The sequence below is a fragment of the Calypte anna genome, chromosome 3 (genome assembly GCF_003957555.1).
Source record: "Calypte anna isolate BGI_N300 chromosome 3, bCalAnn1_v1.p, whole genome shotgun sequence".
NCBI lineage: Eukaryota > Metazoa > Chordata > Aves > Apodiformes > Trochilidae > Calypte > Calypte anna.
In genome coordinates this window covers 113,639,635-113,663,144 of record NC_044246.1, presented here as the reverse complement: position 1 = coordinate 113,663,144, position 23,510 = coordinate 113,639,635, and the positions used below count along the sequence as shown (strand labels likewise).

The window sequence follows — 23,510 nt, the reverse complement described above, 5'->3', positions numbered from 1 at the left end:
CTTCGTTAGAATTAAAATCATAGAATTGAAATTATCTTCTGTTAGAATAATTTCTAAAATAATAATAATAATAATTTCATTCTGTCTCACCGCAAAGGATAACAAAGAAAAGGAAAGGAGCAAACCAACAAACTTTATAAAACACGAATTTCTGCAATTCTATACACTGGAGTGCATCAGCTGAACATGGCCACTAGATGTCACCAAGCCCTTATTCCTTGGGAGAGAAAAATAAAGGGAGGAATTTCTAAATACCAAAATATTTGGCTCCTTTTTAGTGGTGAGGTGAACACAAAACTTTGTAATCGAAGAGGTATATGATAAAAATGTTATGCATCTACAAACACTGGCTCCTCTATTCCCCAAAATCCTTGTCTGAAGATGTTTTATGTCCTTATCCTGGGATTCTAGAAACAGAAGAACCCCAACAATACAAAAGTAGCCTGTCTCCTCTTTTTCAAAATCAAGGTCAAACAAAACCAGAAGGTTTTGAATCTACATTTTTATCTTAACAAAGCCATCATATTAACCATATTATTTAATATATTTTTATTTGCCATTTGGTAGACTCCTGTGGCAAGGCAACACTCATGGGACTCAGGAGTGCTTCCTGCTCTATGGGACAGGATAAAACCTGAAATAAGTACAGTTCCCATAAATTGTTCATATTTTCCTGATGCAAAAGATTTGGGGTTCCACTCCCACAAGTGCTTTTGGTCTCCCTCTATTCTGCCTGTATATTGCATTTTACTGCAACAAAGAACTAAGTCCTTCTTGCTAACTTTCTTTTTAACAGTCCTAGACACAACTGCATGCATTTCACACAATATTGAATACTTAGAGAGACACTGAGAGAGAATGATTCACAGAACAATGGGATTATGAGACTTTATGATACATATTTCCATATTGTAGGTCCAATCCCAGTGCAGGGATCCTCCATGTCTTCCAAGACCACAATAATTTGTTTGGGGTGGGACTGTGTGCATATGTATTAGAAATATATTTTAATGAATACCTTTCAGACCCAAAAAAAACCCACGGAGACCGAAAGGAACAAAACCCATCCAGTTCTTTGCATTATTTCAGCCACTTAGGCAACAAAATATTGGGGGAAAAAAACCCACACAGGAGCTCTACAAGGCAAGTACTTGGAAAGAGAAGCTTGCTGAGAGGTTGGGATGTATCAGAACTCACCTGGCAGACAAGTTTTCTCTCCTGAGTGTCATTTTCAGCTGAATAATCTGGGCTATCCTCACCTCCAGCCAACCTCTCATCTATCTCTCCACTCACTCGAACAACTTCAACGTGGAGACGCCCTGAGACCTGAGCAGAAAAGATGAAGAATTACTTGGCTTCCAGAAACCAGGGACAGGTTCATCCCTTTGCAGCCAGCTACAATCACTGCTTCTTCCTGCCTTTAAGCAGAAAACTCTTGATTCCTTTTCCTGGCTTTGCACTGGGCATTTATTGCACTAGAAGAGGAATTCTTCAGAGCAAGAATTCCAGAGCCTTTGGTGTAAAAACAGCAGCAAAGCAGCCACCAAAGTGACTTTGGGAGCATCTTTCTGCAATCTCACCTCCACCCCTGTCTCTAGAGAGTCTGAACAGTGCACGTGTGACACAAAGCACAGGGAATGTTGCCTGGTTTGCTCTGTCTTTGAAATTGTTCTTACAATATATATTTAAGCCCCTCTTCTTTAGGGTAGGCAGTGAAAGCCAGGGGAGCTATAGCTGAAACTCATCCTACTAAGGATTTATTTTGGGTTGCATTGCTTAGGAAGTTGCTCACAAAGCCTTCTCCTTTCCCAGTCTCTACATGGGGATTCTGAGCTGTCTAAACACCTCTGGTAAAGTATTATGGGATTTGCATAATTCCAAACTGTTAGCAAAGAGCTCGTGGATATGAAGCTGGATATATCTCCTCTATATGGGTCATAAGAGCCCTGGGCTGCAATTAAACAGTTGAAAGATGGATTACAGAGGAAGGACAAACCTCTCCCTTTTGATTGATGATTGGAACAGCATACTGTAGCTTCACATCATAGAACAGGCACTCAAGGAAAACATTGGCTACTCCAATAAGGCTGTGGTTTTCCTGCTCGTCGTAGAATGGATCAGCTCTCCTGAAGTAAGCTCTCATCACCTTCAATCAAATCCATAATAAAAATGTGAGAAAAACAAACTTGGCATGATGCAGTTTTCAAAGTGCTGCACAGCCAGCCCAGTGAAAGAAAAATGGACTCGAGCAATAGGCTGGATTATATCACAACAGGGATGGAAACTTGGATTTTCCTTCAGCCCAAGTGTCCCCAGCAAGGGCTGCAGAACATTGTCTGATTGAGAGAACTCAGCCTGGATTTCCACTGATCTTGGATTTACTGACTGCTTCTTGTCTGCTCAGCTCTGTCACCAAAGTATGCAGGCAAACAAGCATCCAAGTGACAAGGTTGAAGAACTGAACCCCAAAATGGTTTGGGTTGGAAAGAACCTTAAAGCTCATCCAGTTCCAACCCCTTTCCATGGGCAGGGACACCTCCCCCAGCCCAGGGTGCTCCAAGCCCCATCCAACCTGGGCTGAGACACTGCCAGGGATGGGGCAGCCACAACTTCCCTGGATAATCTGTTCCAGGGTCTCACCACCCTCACACTAAAGAATTTCCTCTTAATCTCTAACCCAAATCTCCCCTCTTCCAGTTTAAAACCATCAACCCTTGTCCTCTCACTGCAAGCCCTTGTAAAAAGTCCCTTCCCAGCTTTCCTGCAGGCTCCCTTCAGATACTGAAGATGCTTCAGTACTAGGAAAAGCAAAAGCTCAGAAGAATTTGGCTCTTTGTATATTCCCTCCCTCTCTCCACCTCCCTGCCCCTGAATCAGAAGGTTTTCTTGTATCTCTTAAATAAATTGAAAAGAAATATATAAATGTAGAGGGATGTCACTCTTATCAGCATGATACTGGAGTGATTTTTACTTACTGGGTTGTCTTCCTCACAGTCTTTCCACTCCTGGTAAAGATCTCTCATATCTACCAATCGATTCTCCAGCTTTTCCAGTGACCAAATCTGTTTCCCTTTCCCTTTCCTCCTCACTTGAATGGCAGGCTCACTAAGAATTGCACCTCTCTGTAAAAAAAATCAGAGATATCAATATGGAGAGCAAGTCACCACAATGGAAAGTAGATTAAAATTAATACAGAACAGAAAATATTTGGGAAAAGTCTGGATTTTGGGTTGTTTTTTTTTTTATTCTAGCTTGAGCAACCAAATTCAAGTATGTAAGACTTGAGTTCAGCTGTCACAGTAATTTGTGTTCACTTCAACTGAAAAGTCTAATCACTGCCATGGGCATTAATTTCTGTGCATTTTCACCTTACATAAGTGTTAGAAGTAAGAACATTTAAATATTTCACAAATATCCTCAAGTTACAGCAGGCCTGGAGTTCCAGCTAAGGTTACTACTGTCTGCAACTTCTAGGTAAGTGCAGACACTTCACCCTCTTTACATCCTGCTCTTAGATGTGCCAGAAAACTGCAAGAAAAATAAAGAGATGAGAGGAAAGACTGCAGCAATTGAGAAAAACTCTAATCCTGGAATAAAAAACCCAATTTTGCCATACCTCAGGAATAAAAATAATACCTTAGGTAGGCAGCCTGTGACATGGAAGGTTGGAATTCCCTCCTTCCAAAATTAATCTTAATTTCATCATCCAAATCCTCACCACTCCAGTTCCTCCCCACACAATGGGGATGAAAGGATTTTTCTCAGCTCCCTGGGATAATGTAAAGCCAAATGTCCACAAGGTGATGGTAAATGTTTGAAAAATGGATGTTACCTGCCCTGCACAGACAGAAGCCAGTGTGAACTGCACCACCAGCAGAAAGGGCTGGTATTAAAACATTTATCTGGTAGCTAGCACACTCTAAGAGTTTTTTCATGGTAAGAAAATAAAGTAAGGATGCAGCATGCTCTAACAGAGCTATTTCAGCTATTATCATGTATTCTACATCAATAACAGACAGGAAACTATCATTCCAGTCAGAACACACAAGAAATCTGAAAGCTGAGGGGCAAAACTTATTGAACAAGAATTTTGTTCCATTAGGGCTACTTTACCTTACTGTTAGCATTAAGGCTTGAAGCTGGGATCTGGAGGGTAACTTTATACTCTGTCCTCTTGTCCAACTCCTCTCCAATGAAATTGGCTTCTCTCACATACAGATTGGCTTTGACAATCTGCTCTCGGAGCTTTCTCAGGCTGTGGGTCAACATTTCTTCTCTAAAAGAAAGGGAATCAGAGGGGGAGACAGGAAAAATCATGGCATTTAAGTGTTGAAACTGAGTGCAAAACACTTGACAAGAAGGACTCTCAGCATTCAGCTTTTTAATACAAAAATCAAGCAAATTTATTGGGGGGGGAGAGGGGAAAAAAAGATTATTTGAATTAATTTAGCAGTATGAACAGTAAGCATACTGCAGGCTGTGGTGATGTCTCCATGCAACTGCTGAAGACTCAGCTTGTGTGTGACTTATTCCAGTTTCCCCACCACAGCTGTGGATGTTCCATCTTGCAGAAAATGGTTTATTCAGACACCACCACCCACTGGCTCCTTCCTGGCCCAGTGAGAGCCAGCTGCACAGGAATCTGGTACCACAAAATATTCTGGACCCACAACCTGTTAGACTGTCTCATGTATTTCTGATCTCCAAAGCTGCTTCTTTAACCATATAAATTACATTTGCATTTTCTCCTTACAATGTCTTTACTATACTCATAGTTTTAGGGTTTCAGTTCCTCCTGCAGATTCTCTTTATGAGATTAATACTGGAAAAAATCTTTCAGAGGTTGAAGTAAATGCCTAGGAAGAGGCAAAGAGGACAGTGAGCCCTCTGTGGTTATTCAAGAGTTTTCTGGATCAAAATTCTTCATATTGCCCTCTTACTCCCTTTTCTTTCTGCACTTTTCTGGTTGCCAGGACCAACACAGGTCCCACAGCTGGATGTGAGTCAGGAGCATACCCAACCCGACTCAGCAGCTGAGTCACAATCCACAGAAGAAACTCACACAGGACTCTCAAAATTTCTCCCAATCACCTCACCATCTTCAGCCAAATGTGTTGCCAATCAGTACAGAGTTTCTCCTTCCCAAGAAACCAGCCAGTAGTTCCTTCTCCCCTTTTCTGGCAACATAAATCTGCTTATTCTCACTTTAATCTTTCCCCAGCTCCTCCGAGAAGCCGCCTCCGAAACTCGCTGAGGGGGCGTGCAATACAACATTAAAACCTTGCAAAATTCACCAGGACTGGCCAGAAAAACTTGAAATAAAGGTTCCTGATGATTGGATGACCCACCTCTCCTCTGCCCACTGTCTTAGGCGTTGCTGAGCACTGGGAGAATGGAAGGAGAACCTGTCCATGCTACGGAAATGCTGCTTCTCCGGCGACAGCCGCCGGCGTAACTGCTCCAGTTCGTGCTCATACATCAGTCTCTGGCGTTCAAGAGCTGACCTCTTCTCCTCTTCATGTTGCTGCTCCAGGCTTTGCAAGATGGACTGCATTGGATCTACAGATATGGAGAGAAAAAAAAAAGAAAAAAATCAGGATTCTGGGGGGGAAACATGCGGTAGACGTAAAACGGAACGGAAACGGTCACGGTGAGGATGGAGAGGAAATGGGGGACTTGGAAATAGGAAATCTTGCCTGTGTTCTGCAAGAAATAAGCTGTCTGACCTTGGGCAAGGCACAAATTACTATGATTTGGTACTTCCCTATTCCCTATCTGCAATTATCCATGTGAGGGCCTGCGGTAGCCACTGAAATTCCTGGTGTAAACATGCCAGTAACACACCTGGCATGGAAAAGGGGGAAGATGCTATGGTTTTGTGGTAATGCATATTAAAAAGTGCTGCTGAACTATGGAGCAAAAAAAACCCAGACCAAAACCAAACAATACCTACAGAACAGACTAGACAGGTGATTTAAGAGAACTGAGAAAACAAAAAGAGGGGGAAGATACTAAATTTTTGTGGTAATGCATATTAAAAAGTGCTGCTGAACTATAGAGAAAAAAAACCAAAACAGAGACCAAAACCAAACAGTTCCTATAGAACAGACTAGACAGGTGATTAAGGAGAACTGAGAAAACAAAAAAAGGGGGAAGATACTATGTTTTTGTGGTAATGCATATTAAAAAGTGCTGCTGAACTATGGAGCAAAAAAAAAAAAGATATCAAAACCAAACAGTTCCTACAGAACAGACTAGACAGGTGATTTAAGAGAACTGAGCAAACAAAAAGACCAAGCTGAAAAAAACTTCCTCCTGTTTCCCAAACTGATGCTATTCTGGGAGAGCTACATAATACCACAAAAACTAAAGAACATGGTTTCAGAGACAGAAATCACTACAGTTATTGCCTGAGTGAGACACAACACAAGAAAAATAAACACCAAAGTGAAAACATTTTGATTTGAGGTTGCAGTACTCCCAATATTCCAGTTCGGGCTTTTTCCTCAACAAGAACTGCCAAACAAAACAAGCTGTAATGTTTTTCTCTTTTCCCTCCAGTGCAAAAATGGCTATGATCATAGAATCATAGAATGATAGAATTGGCTGGGTTGGAAGGGACCTCAGGGATCACCAAGTCCAACCCTTGATCCACTCCCCCCGTGGTTCCCAGCCCATGGCACTCAGTGCCACATCCAGGCTCTTTGGAAAGATCTCCAGACACGGAGAATCCACTACTTCCCTGGGCAGCCCATTCCAATGCCTGATCACCCTCTCCAGAAAGAAATTCTTTCTCATCTCCAACCTAAACCTCCCCTGGCACAACTTGAGACCCTGCCCTCTTGTCTTGCTGAGAGTTGCCTGGGAAAAGAGCCCAACCCCCCCCTGGCTCCAACCTCCTTTCAGGGAGGTGGAGAGAGTGATGAGGTCTCCCCTGAGCCTCCTCTTCTCCAGCCTCAACACCCCCAGCTCCCTCAGCCCTTCCTCACAGCAATTCTGCTGGATCCCTTCACAGCCTCCTTGCTCTTCTCTGGACCTGCTCCAGCACCTCAAGCTCCTTCCTGAACTTCCTGAGGGGCCCAGAACTGGACACAGGACTCAAGCTGTGGCCTCCCCAGGGCTGAGCACAGGGGCAGAATCCCTTCCCTGGACCTGCTGGCCAAGCTCTTCCTGACACAGCCCAGGATGCCATTGGCCTTCTTGGCCACCTGGGCACACTGCTGGCTCCTGTTCAGTTTCTTGTCGATGCAGACTCCCAGGTCCCTCTCTGTCTGACTGTTCTCCAACCACTCTGTGCCCAGCCTGTAGTGCTGCTTGGGGTTGCTGTGGCCAAAGTGCAGGACCCGGCACTTGGATGATCCATTCCCAAGAAAAATTCTCCAGTAGGAAGTTATAAGGGAAAAGGTCAGTGGTTAAGAGTCCCTGAGGATGTAACCTCACGATCTGTAGGGACTGCCAGTAATTTGTGTTGCTTCTTACCATTACTACCCAGTGCCTTCATGGTGACTTCCATCTGGGCATACTCATAGCTGAAGTTGATCTCACTGGACACTTCACTGGAATTGTCTCCATCTATGTCCAGCTGCTCAACACTGTTACTGCATTTCATGGAATTCTCTCGTTCTTCATCCTCATGGTCTGCCTTTTTTTTCTTCTTTGGCAAATTCAGCCTTTAAGTAAGGGGAAAATTCTTAAGTAAGAAGAACATTTTTTAAAGAACAATTAATTGCTCAACTCTGAAACAAAGAGTTTCTTTCAAAGATTATTATTAAAATTAACTCAGTTGTCCAAATCAGTAGATTTTTCCTTTTGAAAATTTGCTGAGCTTTGGTGAGTGTAGCTTTCCTCAGGGTAAGTTTAGGACAAAGTAATCCATTCTCTGCTCTCAAAATAGAGAGTACCTGATACTACTAATTATATAATTTCAATAAACATGAATTTTTCAGTCATCCTATATCTAAGTAACTTATAAGTGATAAGGAAATTATATCCCACTTTTAAAGTGGGTTCTTCTTTCCTGCATGAAAAAAAACAATTAAATTTTAAATTATCATTTCAATCCACTGATCTTTAAGGTATTTCAACCCCAGAGAGTTTCAAGAATCCAGTCTATTGCAGAAAACTTCTCCCAGTGACCCTGTCTGGAAGGTTGGAGGTATGGCTGAAGCTGGAACTCCAGGGAACAGAAAACAAAGTGACCTTGTAAGACCTCAATCCCTGTACCACAGAGGTCAAAAATCTAACATCTTATCTGCAAAATTCAAAGTCAAGCCTCAAGTGCATTATTTTCACCAAGCAAGAGGAAGTACTGAGTATTAATGTGATACTGGAGCACATTAACAAAAATTAAATCTTTTCAGTGAGGTAACAGTACTGATAACTGCAAGGTTCTCATCAGCAAGGTTGCAGTCCCTTGAAAATACAAGAAGTGAAGACAACTTAGTGCTCTGAAATTCAAATCACACTCAGTTGCTGTAAAATTTGGCATCAGCTCTGCCTTTAGAACCTAAATGAAAAAGAGATCTGCAGCTTGACTGCTCCACTGACACCTTCCCTTATACCTAAAGATAAAATAAAGTTGGTGCAAACTCACAGTTCCCTTAATATCTTTTGTACCTGAAGAAGTGGTTGTTTCCCCACAGAATTCTGTCTCCATGATGCAGCTGGATAGGACACACGACAGCAGAACCATTTACAAATGTCCTGGAAAAAGGCAAAAATCTCAGGCAAAACATCTATGTAAGGCTTAACCTCCCCCTCCCCAGTGTTACTGGTTTATTGCAACTAGTTAAGGGAGGTGAACAGGTTTATGGGTTGGAAACAAGCAAAATATCACCAGAAACTTCACTGACCTACCCTGTGCTGTCTAATAAATTTCCCCCATGATTTTCTTTTGATTGAGTTGATGGAGTTGAGTACTTTTGGATAGATAACATGACAGCTATGCATAGGGACTATAATTAGAGCTTAAAAAGGAGGGGGATGTATAAAATGGTGTCACAGGAATAGGACACTTTTCACACTATCAAATAGAGTCACAGAATAGAAACATTTGAATAAGACAACAGAGACCTTTGCTACACAGTTTGAAGATAATAAATGAATTACAATCATCAAAACCTACTTTTATTTCAGAGTCAATCTGAAAAAAGGATCATAGAATAACTCAAATTTCAAGGGAATCTCAGAACATCATCCTGTCCAATCTCCTGCTCAAGCCAGGATCAACTACAAATCAAAGTAAACATGAAATTGTTGAATTTTATGTATCCACTAATAAAATATTGGAGGTGCTGACGATGCACATCATTTTGTGATCAATTTGAATATACCATCTGCTTTCAAGTACTGCTATTTAATCAAATAAAGCAACAACTGCTTCAGCAGCTCTTTGCATATCAACAGATTTCCTAGAAAATGAATTCAAATTTTGATGGAGTTCTATCTACACAGCTGCAAATCAGTGAGTATCTGCTTGCTGAAAGAATATGCAATTTGCTCATCCTCTCTTTGAAAATTTCATTAGACCAAAATATATCAGATGACAGAGGGGGGGGGATGACATAAAAAAAGTAGGATACAAAAAGTAAGATTTGCTACCTTTGGAATCCATAGAAAAGTTTATTTTTTAATTATCTTTTTTTGCACCATGGCTCACAAAATACTAGATAAAAATCAATAAATTTTTAAAAGGTATATTTAATAGTCAGTGCAAACTGACTATTAAATGACATAATAATAGATGGAATTGTTCTACAACTGAAGGTGTATTTTATTCCCTTACCTAGTATTTTTTTGAGGTGTTAACATAACCTGTCCTTCTGGGGTAATGTCTATAATGCAGTGTTCAGGAAGAATTCCCATTCCACACAGCTGGATATCTTGAGAGTTGTCTGAGCCTATTAAGGTGTGTTCCTGGGGAAAGTCAATGCAGATGTTAGCAATGGACTCCAAAAGTTTGAACTCAACCATTCTCCTTCTTCTGGATGGATCTTGGCATCTTGTTCCCTAATTTGAAAGCTGTTCAATACTTCCCTCAGAGGGAAAAAAAAAAAAAAAAAAAAGAAAAATTGAGAGCAAAGTCTCCTGTCTTACAGTATCAAACGGGGAGCACTAAGCTGAAGATGAAGAGGTTTTTCTCATTTAAGTGTGGAATTCAGTGCCAAATGTCTAAAGGAGTTCAAGTATTGCCAGGAAGCTGAACAGGAGCCAGCAGTGTGCCCAGGTGGCCAAGAAGGCCAATGGCATCCTGGGCTGTGTCAGGAAGAGCTTGGCCAGCAGGTCCAGGGAAGGGATTCTGCCCCTGTGCTCAGCCCTGGGGAGGCCACAGCTTGAGTCCTGTGTCCAGTTCTGGGCCCCTCAGGAAGTTCAGGAAGGAGATTGAGGTGCTGGAGCAGGTCCAGAGAAGAGCAAGGAGGCTGTGAAGGGATCCAGCAGAATTGCTGTGAGGAAGGGCTGAGGGAGCTGGGGGTGTTGAGGCTGGAGAAGAGGAGGCTCAGGGGAGACCTCATCACTCTCTGCAACTCCCTGAAAGGAGGTTGGAGCCAGGGGGGGGTTGGGCTCTTTTCCCAGGCAACTCTCAGCAAGACAAGAGGGCAGGGTCTCAAGTTGTGCCAGGGGAGGTTTAGGTTGGAGATGAGAAAGAATTTCTTTCTGGAGAGGGTGATCAGGCATTGGAATGGGCTGCCCAGGGAAGTAGTGGATTCTCCGTGTCTGGAGATATTTCAAAAGAGCCTGGATGTGGCACTGAGTGCCATGGGCTGGGAACCATGGGGGGAGTGGATGAAGGGTTGGACTTGATGATCTCTGAGGTCCCTTCCAACCCAGCCCATTCTATGATTCTAAGGGGGGATAAGGAGAGGTTCCAAGGGTTTGATCCATGGCTATTGGAGGCAGGCTCCATCCCACAGCTTCTGAAATTCCTGAACTACTCCTGGCATGAGGGATTTGGCAGATGAAGGATCACTCAATCCACCCAATCCATCCAATTTCTTTTTTAGGCATCTCTCAGTGATTTTTTTGGAGGAAGAGATACAGTACTTTAGCTAAGCCAAGTTGTTCTGGGGTACTTTTAAGATCTTCTACACATGCAACTCAGATTAAAGTGAGTGTGGGCAAGACTCCCCAAAACAGCAGTGTTTAACCTCAGGATCTTAGGCAAAACAAGGGTAAGTAATTTTATAAATAAAGTAATTCCAAAGCATATGGATTCCTACACCAATCCAACCAAGAAAACAGATTTGTGTTACTGGAAATAATAAGAATAATTACAGACTAAACCACACAAAACCTGCCCCATGCAAATGAGGTTTTTCTAGAAAGGGAAACAGCACAAATATTAACTGAGACTTTTCTGCTGGCAGTGATGTGCCTGTTTTCTGAGCAGGCTTTGGCTGCAGTGTGCTCCCCAAAATTGGCTCTGTTTCAGTATCTGTCACTGATGAGGCCAATTTAGCAGCTCCAGTCACACTCTGGACATTTAGGTACAAAGCATCTGGGAAAGGATCCAATTCTTCTCCCCAGACCTCAACTTGGCTCTTTGGTCCTTTAAAATGTTTTTTTTAGCAGGTACAATATTGCAAATTTAATGCCCTTGCTTTTATCAGCATCAAGCATTTCCTAAAATTGATTAAAGCAAAACCATCTTTTGGCTCCAGTGCTGATTTTGGGGCTGTTTTGAGAGTTCCTACAGAGCACTTCAAAGAGCAGAGAATGATTGGAAGGGAAGCTCAGATTGCCAGTGTTCTCATGCTGCTAAATCTTAAGAACCTGTACTCAAAAATGACTTAAAATTGGTTGTACCTCCCTTCTCTTCCAGGTCATGTCTGCAGTTTGTTGAACTAGAATAAATATGAATAATAATAAATATCAACTACATATTAGCAGAAGTGCTAAGGCAGGACAGAACTTCATTTTCACTCCTGGTACATTGCATGAAGAGGAATAAAAAAGCATTTTGAAAAAAGAAGACAGGAGTCAGAAATTGGACTAGATGTGTAGAAGAAGCAAGCTGATTACTGATGTGCTCAATCTTTATATAAAACAATTTTCTGGGTAAAACCCTGTGACAAAAAACAAAAAAAACCAAACCAAGCCCAAGAAATAAAAAATAAACACAAACATATTCAAAATAAGGGACATTTTCTATAAGAAAACACCTCTAACTTTATTTTAAAAGCAAAAAACCCCTAAAATTCCCAAACCATCCCCTCCTATGAAGAATATTTTTGAAACATGAAGGCTGTACTCATTTGTAATGAAGCACTGAATATCAGAGAATGCTTCAGATATGCAGCTTTTATAAAATTCCCTAAATACACCTCTGCCAATGGCATTACAGGCCCAATTCCATTTAAGAAACAACCAAAAAAAAATGTATTGATATTTATTTTTTACCTTTAAATAGTACACCAGAAGCTCAGTGAGAGCTAAATACACCTCTGCCAATGGCATAAGAGGCCAAATTAAAAAGAAACTAAAAAAAATTTATCAATATTTATTTTTTTATCTTTAAATAGTACACTGGAAGCACACTGAGAGCTAAATACACCTCTGCCAATGGCTTTAGAGGCCAAATTCCTCAAAAACCCCACTAATATTAAAAAAAAAAAAAAGTGTATATATCAACATTTAATTTTACCTTTAAATAGTAAACCAGGAGTTCATTGAGAGCTGGATCTGCATTCAAATTAACCAGGAAGCACTTATTATCCCCAACTTTTATTCCTGAAGACTGGAGAGAGATGCCAAGGCTTTCCAACTGCTTCTGACGCTCCTGCAAGAGAGAAGCCATCAACCTGCTGCTGAGTGATGCTCAGCCCTTCAGAACCACAGCCCTGCCTGCCAGAGCCCCCAGTCCAAACTGGAAGACCCAAGAGGCTTCGTTTTATCAAGCTTTGACCAGGAGAGTTGGGATTTCTCTTGCCCTTCCACCTCCTCTCTACGCCCGACGCTCCCGCGCAGTCGCATCTTCGGGGCGCGAACTGAGAGCAGCTGAGAGCAGGGTACAGGGCAGCACTGTGGGAGCTTCTCCATGACCTCACTGCAACAGCAAAAAAGCACCCACAAAAAGCCATCCCCAGAGCCCTTTTCTTTTCCCTTTCGAGCTCAAAAGCAGCAAGAAGTTAAGTTGCAAGCCCTGCCAAGCCAAGCTCCGTGTCTGCCTTTTATGCCGGAGCAATCGAAAGGACAAAAAACTGGCAACCTGCTATTTAAGGCATGCAAATAACACTTCCTGCTGAAGAAGAATAGTAGCATTTGGGATGGTGTTTTGTTCTTGTCAATAGACTTCATAGAATTCCACAACAAAGCATTACTGTGCAAAAAATGTACATCTTTGAAAGGGAAGTGTTTGGGTGAAGACCAGAGCAATGAAAGAGAAACATTAAGCATTTCTGCCTTCAGAACAGAAGGCTTTCTTCTACAAAAAGCCCTGAGATAGAGGATTGTTCCCAGGGTGGTACAGAAACTGAAGGGAGACTCACTACCCAACAACAGCAACCAAAATTTAAAAAAATAAAACATGGGAAGCCTCTCATGGAATGTCTAGGAAGGAGCAGAAACAGGGAAAGGTAAAACAAGTGAAAAAAAAAATACAACAGATCTACAGTGCTTTCCCTGGGGTGCTGAAACTTCATAAAATAAAATAGTAATAATAATAATAATTATTATTATTATTATAATTGCAGAGATTATGTAGGAATAATGCTGGAACTTTTATTAAGTGTCTGACCATTACCTACCAGTTGGTTTTGTATTTAAACCCTCAGTCTGTCACACTACTCAGGGTAATTCTCTCTTCAGCACTGGGGTTGTACAAGGTCCAAGATTCAAATTGCAAAGAACAGCAAGCACAACTCACTCTTGATTCTCCCTACCCTGTCTCCCCACCCCCTTTACAACCCAACATGATGTCCTCATAAGGAAAAGTCCTGTGTGTGTGAGAGAGAGAGAGGGAAAACAATAAAGAGAGGAAAAACTGCAGTGTGATGTCAAAGATCTCCCTTCTGATCATCAGTGCCAGGCTCTGAAGTTCAAATAATTCCTTATTATCTACAGAGACAGAGAACGTGTTCTCCAAAGGACAACTTGGCCCACAGAGTAAATCTCAGAGGATTAACTTAAAGAAAATGAGCCAGTTTCTCTTGACTTTTGCTCAAGAACTAATGTTAATTAACTTAATCATTTAAACTACATTAAAAGCATGTTGAGTACTCCCTGGAAATGTGGAAAACTGGCTATTCACATAGTATTCAAGGCTTTGAACCTTTATTGATATTCCATCTCCACAAACTGCCTCTGATGGCCCTCATTCTTTAGGAGGATACATCCTTTCCTCAAAGTTTTCAAATTATCTCTCCATCCCACCCATTTACCCTGCTGCAATTTGACAAACAGATGGTGGGGGCCAAAAAGAAAGTCATTAGAGCCATGACATCAATGCCTTTAACCTTGGGCCTCCATAAGCCTACTGAAGATGGCCAAAAGTTCTTTCCAGTGCCTTCCAAGCACTCCTGAAACAGCCTTATCCTGTGTAATCATAGAAGCACAGACTGGTTTGGTTTGAAAATAACCTTAAACACCATCCAGCACCACCCCCTTCCCACTAGATGAGATTGCTCCAAGCCCCATCCAACCTGGGCTGAGACACTGCCAGGGATGGGGCAGCCACAGCTTCATTGGGCAACCTGGGCAACCAGGGGCTCAGCACCCTCACACTACAGAATTTCTTCCCAAGATCTCATCTTTTCTTGCTGCTGGAAACCCTTCCCCCTTTTCCCATCCCTCCAGGCCCTTGTTCAAAGTCCCTTCCCAGTTTTCCTGGAGCCCCTTCAGGCACTGGAAGGTGCCCCAAGGTCTCCCTAGAGCCTTTTTGTCTCGAGGCTGAACTAATCCAGCCCTTCCCAGCCTGTCTCCACAGCAGAAAGACTCCAACCCTCAGATCAACTTTGTAGACCCATTACTCCAGGTGAAGTCTCATGAGAATGGATCAGAGGGGGAAAATCCCTGTCCCTGCTGGTCATCCCCCTTTTGATGCAGCCCAGGACATGGCTGGCTCAATGTGCACGTTGCAGGCTCATGATTTTTGCCAACAAACACCCCTAAATCCTTCTTCTCAGGGCTCCTCTCAATCCCTTCTCCACTCAGCCTGTGTCTGTGCTTGGGATTGCCCTGACCCACGTGCAGGACCTTGTCCTTGACCTTGTTGAATTTCATGCAGTTTTCCTGAGTCCATCTCTCCAGCCTGTCAAGATCCTTCTGGCTGGCATCCCTTCCTCCCCAGTGTCTCACACAAACCACACAACTCTTTACAGTCAGAACTTAATCCTCAGGGTACCCTCAATCCTCAGGGTACCCTCAATCCTCAGGGTACACTCAACCCCACCACCCATGCTGCTCACAAAGATGTTCACCACCACCAATCCCAGTATCAGCTGCTCATCCCTGGTCCCCACTGGGACACTGAGGTGTTGACCCCAACTCCTTGAGTGAAATCATCCAGCTAATTCCTTATCCACTGAGTGCTCCATCCATGTCCCTCTTATTTAAAGCCAAAAATAACCACGTGGGAGAGTGTCAAATGCTTTGCTCAAGATGCAGAGGACTCTCTCTCCTTCCTCACCTCCATCCCTGGAAAGGTGATGGAACAACTTGTTCTTGTCACTATCTCCAGGCATATCAAGGACATGGGGGTCATCAAGAGCAGTCAGCATGGTTTTATCAAGGGTAAATCATGTTTGACTAACCTCATAGCCTTCTATGAGGAAATTACTAGGTGGATAGATGATGGTAGAGCGGTAGATGTGGTTTATCTTGATTTCAGTAAAGCATTTGACACCATCTCTCACAGCATCCTTGTAGATAAGTTGATCAAGTATGGGTTTGGTGATCAGGTAGTGAGGTGGATCAGGAACTGGTTGAAAGGAAGGAGTCAGAGAGTTGTAGTCAATGGGGCAGAATCTGGTTGGAGGTGTGTGACTAGTGGAGTCCCTCAGGGGTCAGTACTGGGACCGGTGTTGTTCAATATCTTCATCAACGACTTGGATGAGGGTATAGAGTGTACCCTCAGCAAGTTTGCTGATGACACTAAGCTGGGAGGAGTGGCTGACACACCAGAAGGCTGTGCTGCCATTCAGAGAGACTTAGACAGGCTGGAGAGTTGGGCAGGGAGAAACACGATGAAATTCAACAAGGGGAAGTGTAGAGTTTTGCATTTGGGGAAGAACAACACGATGTCCCAGTATAGGTTGGGGGCTGACCTGCTGGAGAGCAGTGTAGGTGAAAGAGACCTGGGGGTCCTGGTTGACAAGAGGATGACCATGAGCCAGCAATGTGCCCTTGTGGCCAAGAAGGCCAATGGCATCCTGGGGTGCATTAGAAAGGGTGTGGTTAGTAGGTCAAGAGAGGTTCTCCTCCCCCTCTATTCTGCATTGGTGAGGCCGCACCTGGAGTATTGTGTCCAGTTCTGGGCCCCTCAGTTCAAGAAGGACAGGGAAGTGCTTGAAAGAGTCCAGCGCAGAGCTACTAAGATGATTAAGGGAGTGGAACATCTCCCTTATGAGGAAAGGCTGAGGGAGCTGGGTCTCTTTAGTTTGGAGAAAAGGAGACTGAGGGGTGACCTCATCAATGTTTTCAAATATGTAAGGGGTGAGTGTCAGGGAGATGGAGTTAGGCTTTTCTCAGTGGTGACCAGTGATAGGACAAGGGGTAATGGGTGTAAATTGGAGCACAGGAGGTTCAAGTTGAATATCCGGAAAAATTTTTTTCCTGTAAGGGTGACAGAGCCCTGGAACAGGCTGCCCAGGGGGGTCGTGGAGTCTCCTTCACTGGAGATATTCAAAACCCGCCTGGACACGTTCCTATGTGAGGTACTCTAGGTGGCCCTGCTCTGGCAGGGGGGGTTGGACTAGATGATCTTTCGAGGCCCCTTCCAACCCCAAGGATTCTATGATTCTATGATTCCTAAAGAGCCTGAATCATAAATAAATCAAACAATCAAATAAATCAAACTTGCAAGGCTCAGGAAATTTCCAGCCCTGCAACATCTCACCATGCTGAGAATCTAAAGACACAAAGAGCTAAAGCCAGGAGCTCTATGCAAAAACGAAGGCAGATCAGGTCTGGAGTGTTGAGCCCATTACTTCAGTTCCTCCTCCTCCTTGCATATTCAGAGTTTCTATGCCTAAAAACTATTGTGTAGGATGAAAACAGTAATTTTAAAAAGATAATAAGAATTATTATAATTATTACTGTTATTCACAGGGAGGAAAATCCATGGTAGGAATCTGCACTGAAAGCCAGGAAGCCCTCATAGTCCCAAGCAGCATTTCTGACACTGGATCTTTAGAACTGAAGTCAACACAGTCTGTTCTGCTTGTGTCATCTACAAGAGGGCTTTGTATCAGAGGCTCCATTTTCTCCTTATTTATTACATGTTATTCATCACCTTTCACCAAGTCCTCCCCCTCCCCCTGCTGAAAACACCCATCAGCATCTGTGTGGTAAGAACTGGAAAGTGTCAAGCACTAATCCTGGTGATTGCCACAATTTTTCAACATAACCATCATGTTCAATTATGTTTTGAGATCCTAAATATCAGTGTGAGAAGTGTTAAAACACACAGGGATCCTGAGCAGTTCTGGTTTTTGACATTCTTTGCCTTGTGTGTTGAGCCACTCTGTACCAAACCTTGCATTTAATGCTCTCAACACTCCCATCTTTCAACACAAACAACAATTTTCCTGTCTGAAGAACAAAAAATCCCTGTAATCCTCTTATCCATGCAGTATTATTTTTTTTTAAAATAAGTTCTGCATTTGCATACAGTGACAATTTATTATTGTCATTGGAATAGTAATCTGGGAGGCACCCAGCTATCCCAGGAATTAAGTGAAGCTTTTCAGAAGGGCAGAAAGCTTGACCTACTTACCCATAAATGTGGGGGGAGATTCAGACAGCCTCTCTGAGCTGACAGACAAAGGAAACATACCTATTTTTCATAAAAATAAGTGGAGGGGGGGGGAAGAAAGCAACAAACCTGTGCTATTTCCTCAGTTTTTCTTAATTTTTCTTCCCAGGTCACAGTCATTTCCTGAATCAACTTTTCAGATTCCTCCAATCGTTCTTTGAGTTCTGGTGATTTCATTGCCTGTAGAAATAAAAGCAAATAAAACAAGGGAGCTGTTTGTGCTTTGTTGGTTTTTTTTCCACATCACTCTCACACAGATGGGGAAAAAAAGAAAACACACCATTACTCATTTTCCAAGGCATACTTATCAATAAAGAGAGGGGATTTTAAAATACATATTGCTTGGAAATGTGAAATCCATAAAAAAAAATTAATTAGTTTCATATCTGGCATCTCAGTCACCTAAAGTGCCACGTTACTAACACGTTTTTATTGTTGATTTTGATATTGCCTGACAGGTGGGATTTATTTCTTTCCATAGCAAACATCAAGGCATCTGAGGTGTTCTGGTTTCCCACCACTACACACACATTTGACATTAAAGAGAATTCTACATTAACTTGAGAATAAGAAGATGACCCCATTGGCATCCATCACACACTCCAAAAGTTGAAGGAACATCAACAGTTGACCAGATGATCCTTGAGGTTCCTTCCAACCAGGCATTCTATGATTCTGGGACTTTCATACTTTATATATTTATTTCCTCCAGGCTAAATCCTGGCAGATTCCTCCTCTCCTACCTGACACAGAAGTCTGCAGACTTCTTGATGGAATTATTTCATTACTGCCAACAAGATGAAAATGGTTGGGCTGGTTTATGCAATGCCAATTGAACAATGCAAGCATCATTCCCCATCAGATATTCCCTTACCACAAAACCAAAACTCCTCAGAGGAATCCAAATTAAGCAGAGTGGCCTCGTTTACACTGCAGTTCATTCCAGAAAAGGAGCAAGTGCCAGGAGTGGAAAATCCTGTTTTAACACAGGAGTTTCTTCTGCCTCAAGACACAACAGTCTAAGAACTGTGTCCCATGTAGCCTTTTCCTGGTTGAATATCTCAAATACTTAAATACAGGGCAAAAGTGAATGTGAATTCCACCCAGGAAGGAAAGTGAAGCCAAAACAACCTCCAGAACAAAGATTTATTGTGACTGACAAAACATGATCAGTGCTCAAAGGTTCTGGACACTGTGGAGCAGGGCAGGAAGATGATGCTCAGTGACTCTGAAGGTCTAAGTCTTGTTTGTCTTTTTATTCAGACCCGAGGCAAAATTACTCAATATTTCATATGCTTCAACTGTAAAATAATAATTCTCCTCCCTCCCTGCAATGCTTATAAAAACAAGAGATCCATGGGCCCAGATTCACAGCAGCCCAGCAGGTCTGCTTCTTTGCTGGAAGCACTTAAGTTTAAATTCCCAGCTTAGGATGGACAAGCTGGTGGTCTTGGAACAGACAAATTAAAACATGTGATATTAATTTCAAGAAGAAAAGATCAAAATATAGGGATTAAAAAAGAAAAGGGGAAAAGAGGATAATACCTTACCCTTCTGGGAGGAAAAAATAAAATGAAACTGTCAAGTTGTGTTTTGCTTTGGCTCTTTAGGAGAGAAAAGGATACTGAGACTGAAAGGAAAAAAACAAACCAACAAAACCACAACATGGGAACCTCTCTATTGAGAAATGAGTTTTGAAAATGTAACCTGTCATAACTTGTCAGTGCTTAAATAAAGTTATTTAGGCACATTTCTGAAAGAACAAGTGGAGAGGCTACAAATTAAAAAACTGAAAGGAGTACAAGGCAACAAAACTGTTTTTTGACTTTTACTGTGCAGCTTCTTAATAGCAGAAGCTGCTATTTTTTCCATGCTCTTTGTCAATGTCACTGAGATGACAACTAGGGTGGGATTTTAATACTTGGGAAAGGAAATAGTTATTACTTCATATTTAGGAAACACTACTTCATTCCTTTGGAAAGCTGCCACTATTTTGGCATAAACGCTCCCAAAGGGAAGAAACAGGGAGTACCTGCATCTGTCAGAGCACTGCTAAGTCTGTGGTTCCTATTTTAGAGGAATTTTAGTGTATTTAACTCGAGGTATCCTTAAAGAGTCATGCATTCATGGGATGCTGTAGCATATTAGGCAGCTCAGGTGAAAGCAGCCCAAAATTCACCAGTTATTTCTGATGTTAGGGCCAGCGTGCCGAGCATCCCTCCTGGGGCAGATCCTGTAACTTCTTTGCACACCAAACAGATTAGATCACCACTGCTTTGGTCCATTTGAGAATAAACTCAGAATTACACTACTTCTTGGCCTCCATCTAACATTTAGACCACGCTCCTTCCAAAATTTTGTTGAGGCAGATATTCATATCATTGTCCAAAGCCTGCAGGAGAGTCAACTGAGAGCATGCAAAGCCTGCAAGCAATCATTATTTCACTGAATTCACATCTTGCAGGATGCAGCCACGCTGAATTCTCAGAAAACACAGATTTTATAATATATATATTTAAACTGCACAATCTTCAGGCTCCATCCCTCTTCCTGCCTCTTGGTTTTGGTGTTCAAACAGAACCTGGTACCTCCCATCCCCATCCCTGCTGACGTGCAGAAAAATGGAGAGAAGGAGATCCCCCACGGGCACCACGCAGTCATTCCAAGAGCCAGGTAGGGAAAGTCCTGGGAATGGGGTTTTTTTACAGGATTCACTGATGAGTCAAGACTAAAATTCCTACCTCTGCTTTTGTGAGCTGCTCCCTCAGCTTCTCCACCTCCTCCCGGAGCTCCCGAATGATGCGGGCGTTGGGGTCTTCGTTCACCACGGCGTGGTTGACGATGTTCTTGGCTCTGTCTGCATACCTCAGTGTTGAGAGGGTTTCATCATAGTTGTCTGCTGCTGGGCTTACTGTTGCTACCATGGCAGTCTTGCTGTTCCCACCCAGGCTATCCTGCAAAGTGGCAGAGGTTACCAAATGAAAACACAAGGTTTCTTTCTTTTTTTTTTCATCAGAAGCCGAACTTTGGCAACGAAAAATAACTTAGGGTTGGGAGAAGATGTGGGCAAATAATAACAGGAACATTTTAGGCAGAGCTCCTCTGTTCAAAACTACTATTTTAAGCTGTGTAAATCAAGATAAGCTGGTTTTTTGTGTTTTTTTACAGGCACATTTAAGACAAGTAGTTCAGAATCAGCTTGAGCTTAAAAGAAATGAAGAATCCCTTTTTGGGGCTTTCTAATGCCCAGCAAGGGCTTCAAAGCTTCTGTGTTTTCTGCTAAGGTTTCTAAACCAGAAATACAAGCACTTCAGCATTAGACTTCTCAGATCTTTATTACTGAAGGAGCTCAGGAGAAAGCATGGTGATTTCAGAGAATCTGATTTTAAAGACTGGAAGCGAGATGTCTCCAATAAATACTTATATTACTTAAAGATCTCCTCATAAAAAAAAGATAGGCTATTTTATTCTTATAAACACTTCAGAACAGGACCCTTCCCCTCACTTACACAGCTCACAAATCTAAAGTTATGTAAGAAATTACCCCTTTGGAATTTGGTCGACAGAGAATAAGGGTGTGAAACCACATTCCTGCAAAGCAATGTGTTAAGGAGGGGGGGAATAGAAGGAAGGAATCATTCACATTCAGTCTTATAATTGATCATAAAATTGGGGTCTATAAGATTGGCCAATCTAAAAGAAATATTCTGGTTTAAGTTTTGCAGAAATTTTTTTTTTTTGGTTGGTTGGTTTGGTCTTTACCTAATATATCCCTTTCTGAGATGAACCATGCCATCAGCTTTCATCTTCAATAACCCATGAAATCTAGGTCAGGCTTTGCCATTAGAATGATCTGACTACATTAGCTGCACATCTGAAGATTTCCATTATGAAGCTTTCCCTAGGAATCATTAAAATGCCCCTTTAAGTCTTTCCTTAATATTTTTTTTTTAATTATTTTTTGATGCCTAAGATAGTTTGACAGCAGTCTGGTTGCATCACTGGTCAGAGAAGCCTTGACCACACAACCTGATGTTGCTTTGGTAGCACTCTGATGTCTCTGGGCACACAAAGAACTGTCAATTCTTCAGTTAAAAAACATAATTTCATTTCTATAATGTCCAGCAGAGGAGCTACACCAGCATGGTCAGAGTATTTATAGCAAAGTTAATTGGAATGTACAGTCTTATCATCTTATTAATTTGTTATTATTGTCTTAATAATTGCTATAAATACCTGAGGGTGGGTTTCAGGAGGAAGGGGCCAATCTCTTTTGGGGGTGCCCAGGAACAGGACAAGGAATAATGGGTTGGAGCTGGAACAGAGGAAGTTCCAGCTCAAGCTGAGGAGAAACTTGTGGAGTGTGAGGGTGAGGGAGCCCTGGCCCAGGCTGCCCAGAGAGGTTGTGGAGTCTCCTTCTCTGGAGCCTTTCCAAACCCCCCTGGGTGTGTTCTGTGTGTCCTGCCCTGGGGGATCCTGCTGGGGCAGGGGGGTTGGACTGGGTGAGCTCTGGAGGTCCCTTCTAACCCCTGACATGATTCTGTGATTCTGTGATGCTACCAGCATCAGGTTTTTTCTCAGCTGAGGAGCAGCCAACATTTACCCCAATAAACACATGGCTTGTGAGGATCCACACAGAAATGTTACACAGAATCACAGAATGTTTTAGGTTGGAAGAGACCTCCAAGCTCATCCAGTCCAACCTTTGACCAACACCATAATCTAACTACTAAACCATGTCCCTAAGAACCAGCCCCAAATGCCTTTTAAATACCTCCAGAGATGGTGACTCCACCACTGTCCTGGGCAGATTATTCCAATGCCTGACAACCCTCTCAGTGAAAAAACATTTCCTGACATCAGCCTAAACCTCTCCTGATGCAGCTTCCATCCATTTCTGGTCCTGTCACATTTTACTAAGGAGAAGAGGCTGTTTCCCAAATGTTTTTCCACAGCATCTGCTGACAACTTCTACCAAGCCCATGGCTCATTTGATGGGATTTCTGGTTCTGCAGAAGCCAAGATTTTCCTCTTATCTGTCAGCAGTCTTCAAAAGTCAGGACCAACCTTCTGCAATGTAATCCCTGTTCTATATTAAAAGTTGACATTTATCAAGGTGCTGGCCAGGTACTTGGCTTCCACATCAAACCTTTAACAGTTTGACTGTACTAATTAGCTCCAAAATTATCTGAATTAGCTCCATCATTATCTGAATGGCAGCTCTGAGGTACAGGGAAGCTGAGAAGGCCATTTCAGTGAGACACCATAATTCACCAAACACCCTTAAGAACGTGGGTAAAGCTCCTCTTGGAGCCCTTCAAGCCCAGTGCCAGACTGTCAGGTGAAGTTTTATGGATAAAACCATTGGATTTCAGAGAACCACAGAATTGTCATGGTTGGGAAAGACCTCTAAGATCACCATGTCAAACCATCAACACCCCTTCTCCCCCAGTAAAATATATATATATATATATATATATATATATATATATATATATATATATTGCTATGCCCACTAGAGCATGTCCTGAAGTGCCTGATC

At 42.3% G+C, this 23,510-nt stretch overlaps 1 protein-coding gene across 4 annotated transcripts in view; it reads right to left on the bottom strand.

Moving 5' to 3' along the window:
• KIF13B (kinesin family member 13B) overlaps positions 1 to 23,510 on the bottom strand; it is a 145,266-nt gene that overhangs the window by 46,098 nt on the left and 75,658 nt on the right. For all 4 annotated transcript variants that reach the window (XM_030446827.1, XM_030446829.1, XM_030446828.1 and 1 more), the window contains exons 11-21: positions 20,710 to 20,922; positions 18,038 to 18,148; positions 12,641 to 12,775; positions 9,785 to 9,915; positions 8,617 to 8,703; positions 7,480 to 7,670; positions 5,349 to 5,559; positions 4,114 to 4,276; positions 2,976 to 3,122; positions 1,997 to 2,146; positions 1,198 to 1,326 (exon numbers count right to left, since the gene is read on the bottom strand). In XM_030446827.1, coding sequence (XP_030302687.1) covers positions 1,198 to 1,326; positions 1,997 to 2,146; positions 2,976 to 3,122; positions 4,114 to 4,276; positions 5,349 to 5,559; positions 7,480 to 7,670; positions 8,617 to 8,703; positions 9,785 to 9,915; positions 12,641 to 12,775; positions 18,038 to 18,148; positions 20,710 to 20,922 — 1,668 coding nt within the window. The remainder of the gene's footprint in view (positions 1 to 1,197; positions 1,327 to 1,996; positions 2,147 to 2,975; positions 3,123 to 4,113; positions 4,277 to 5,348; positions 5,560 to 7,479; positions 7,671 to 8,616; positions 8,704 to 9,784; positions 9,916 to 12,640; positions 12,776 to 18,037; positions 18,149 to 20,709; positions 20,923 to 23,510) is intronic.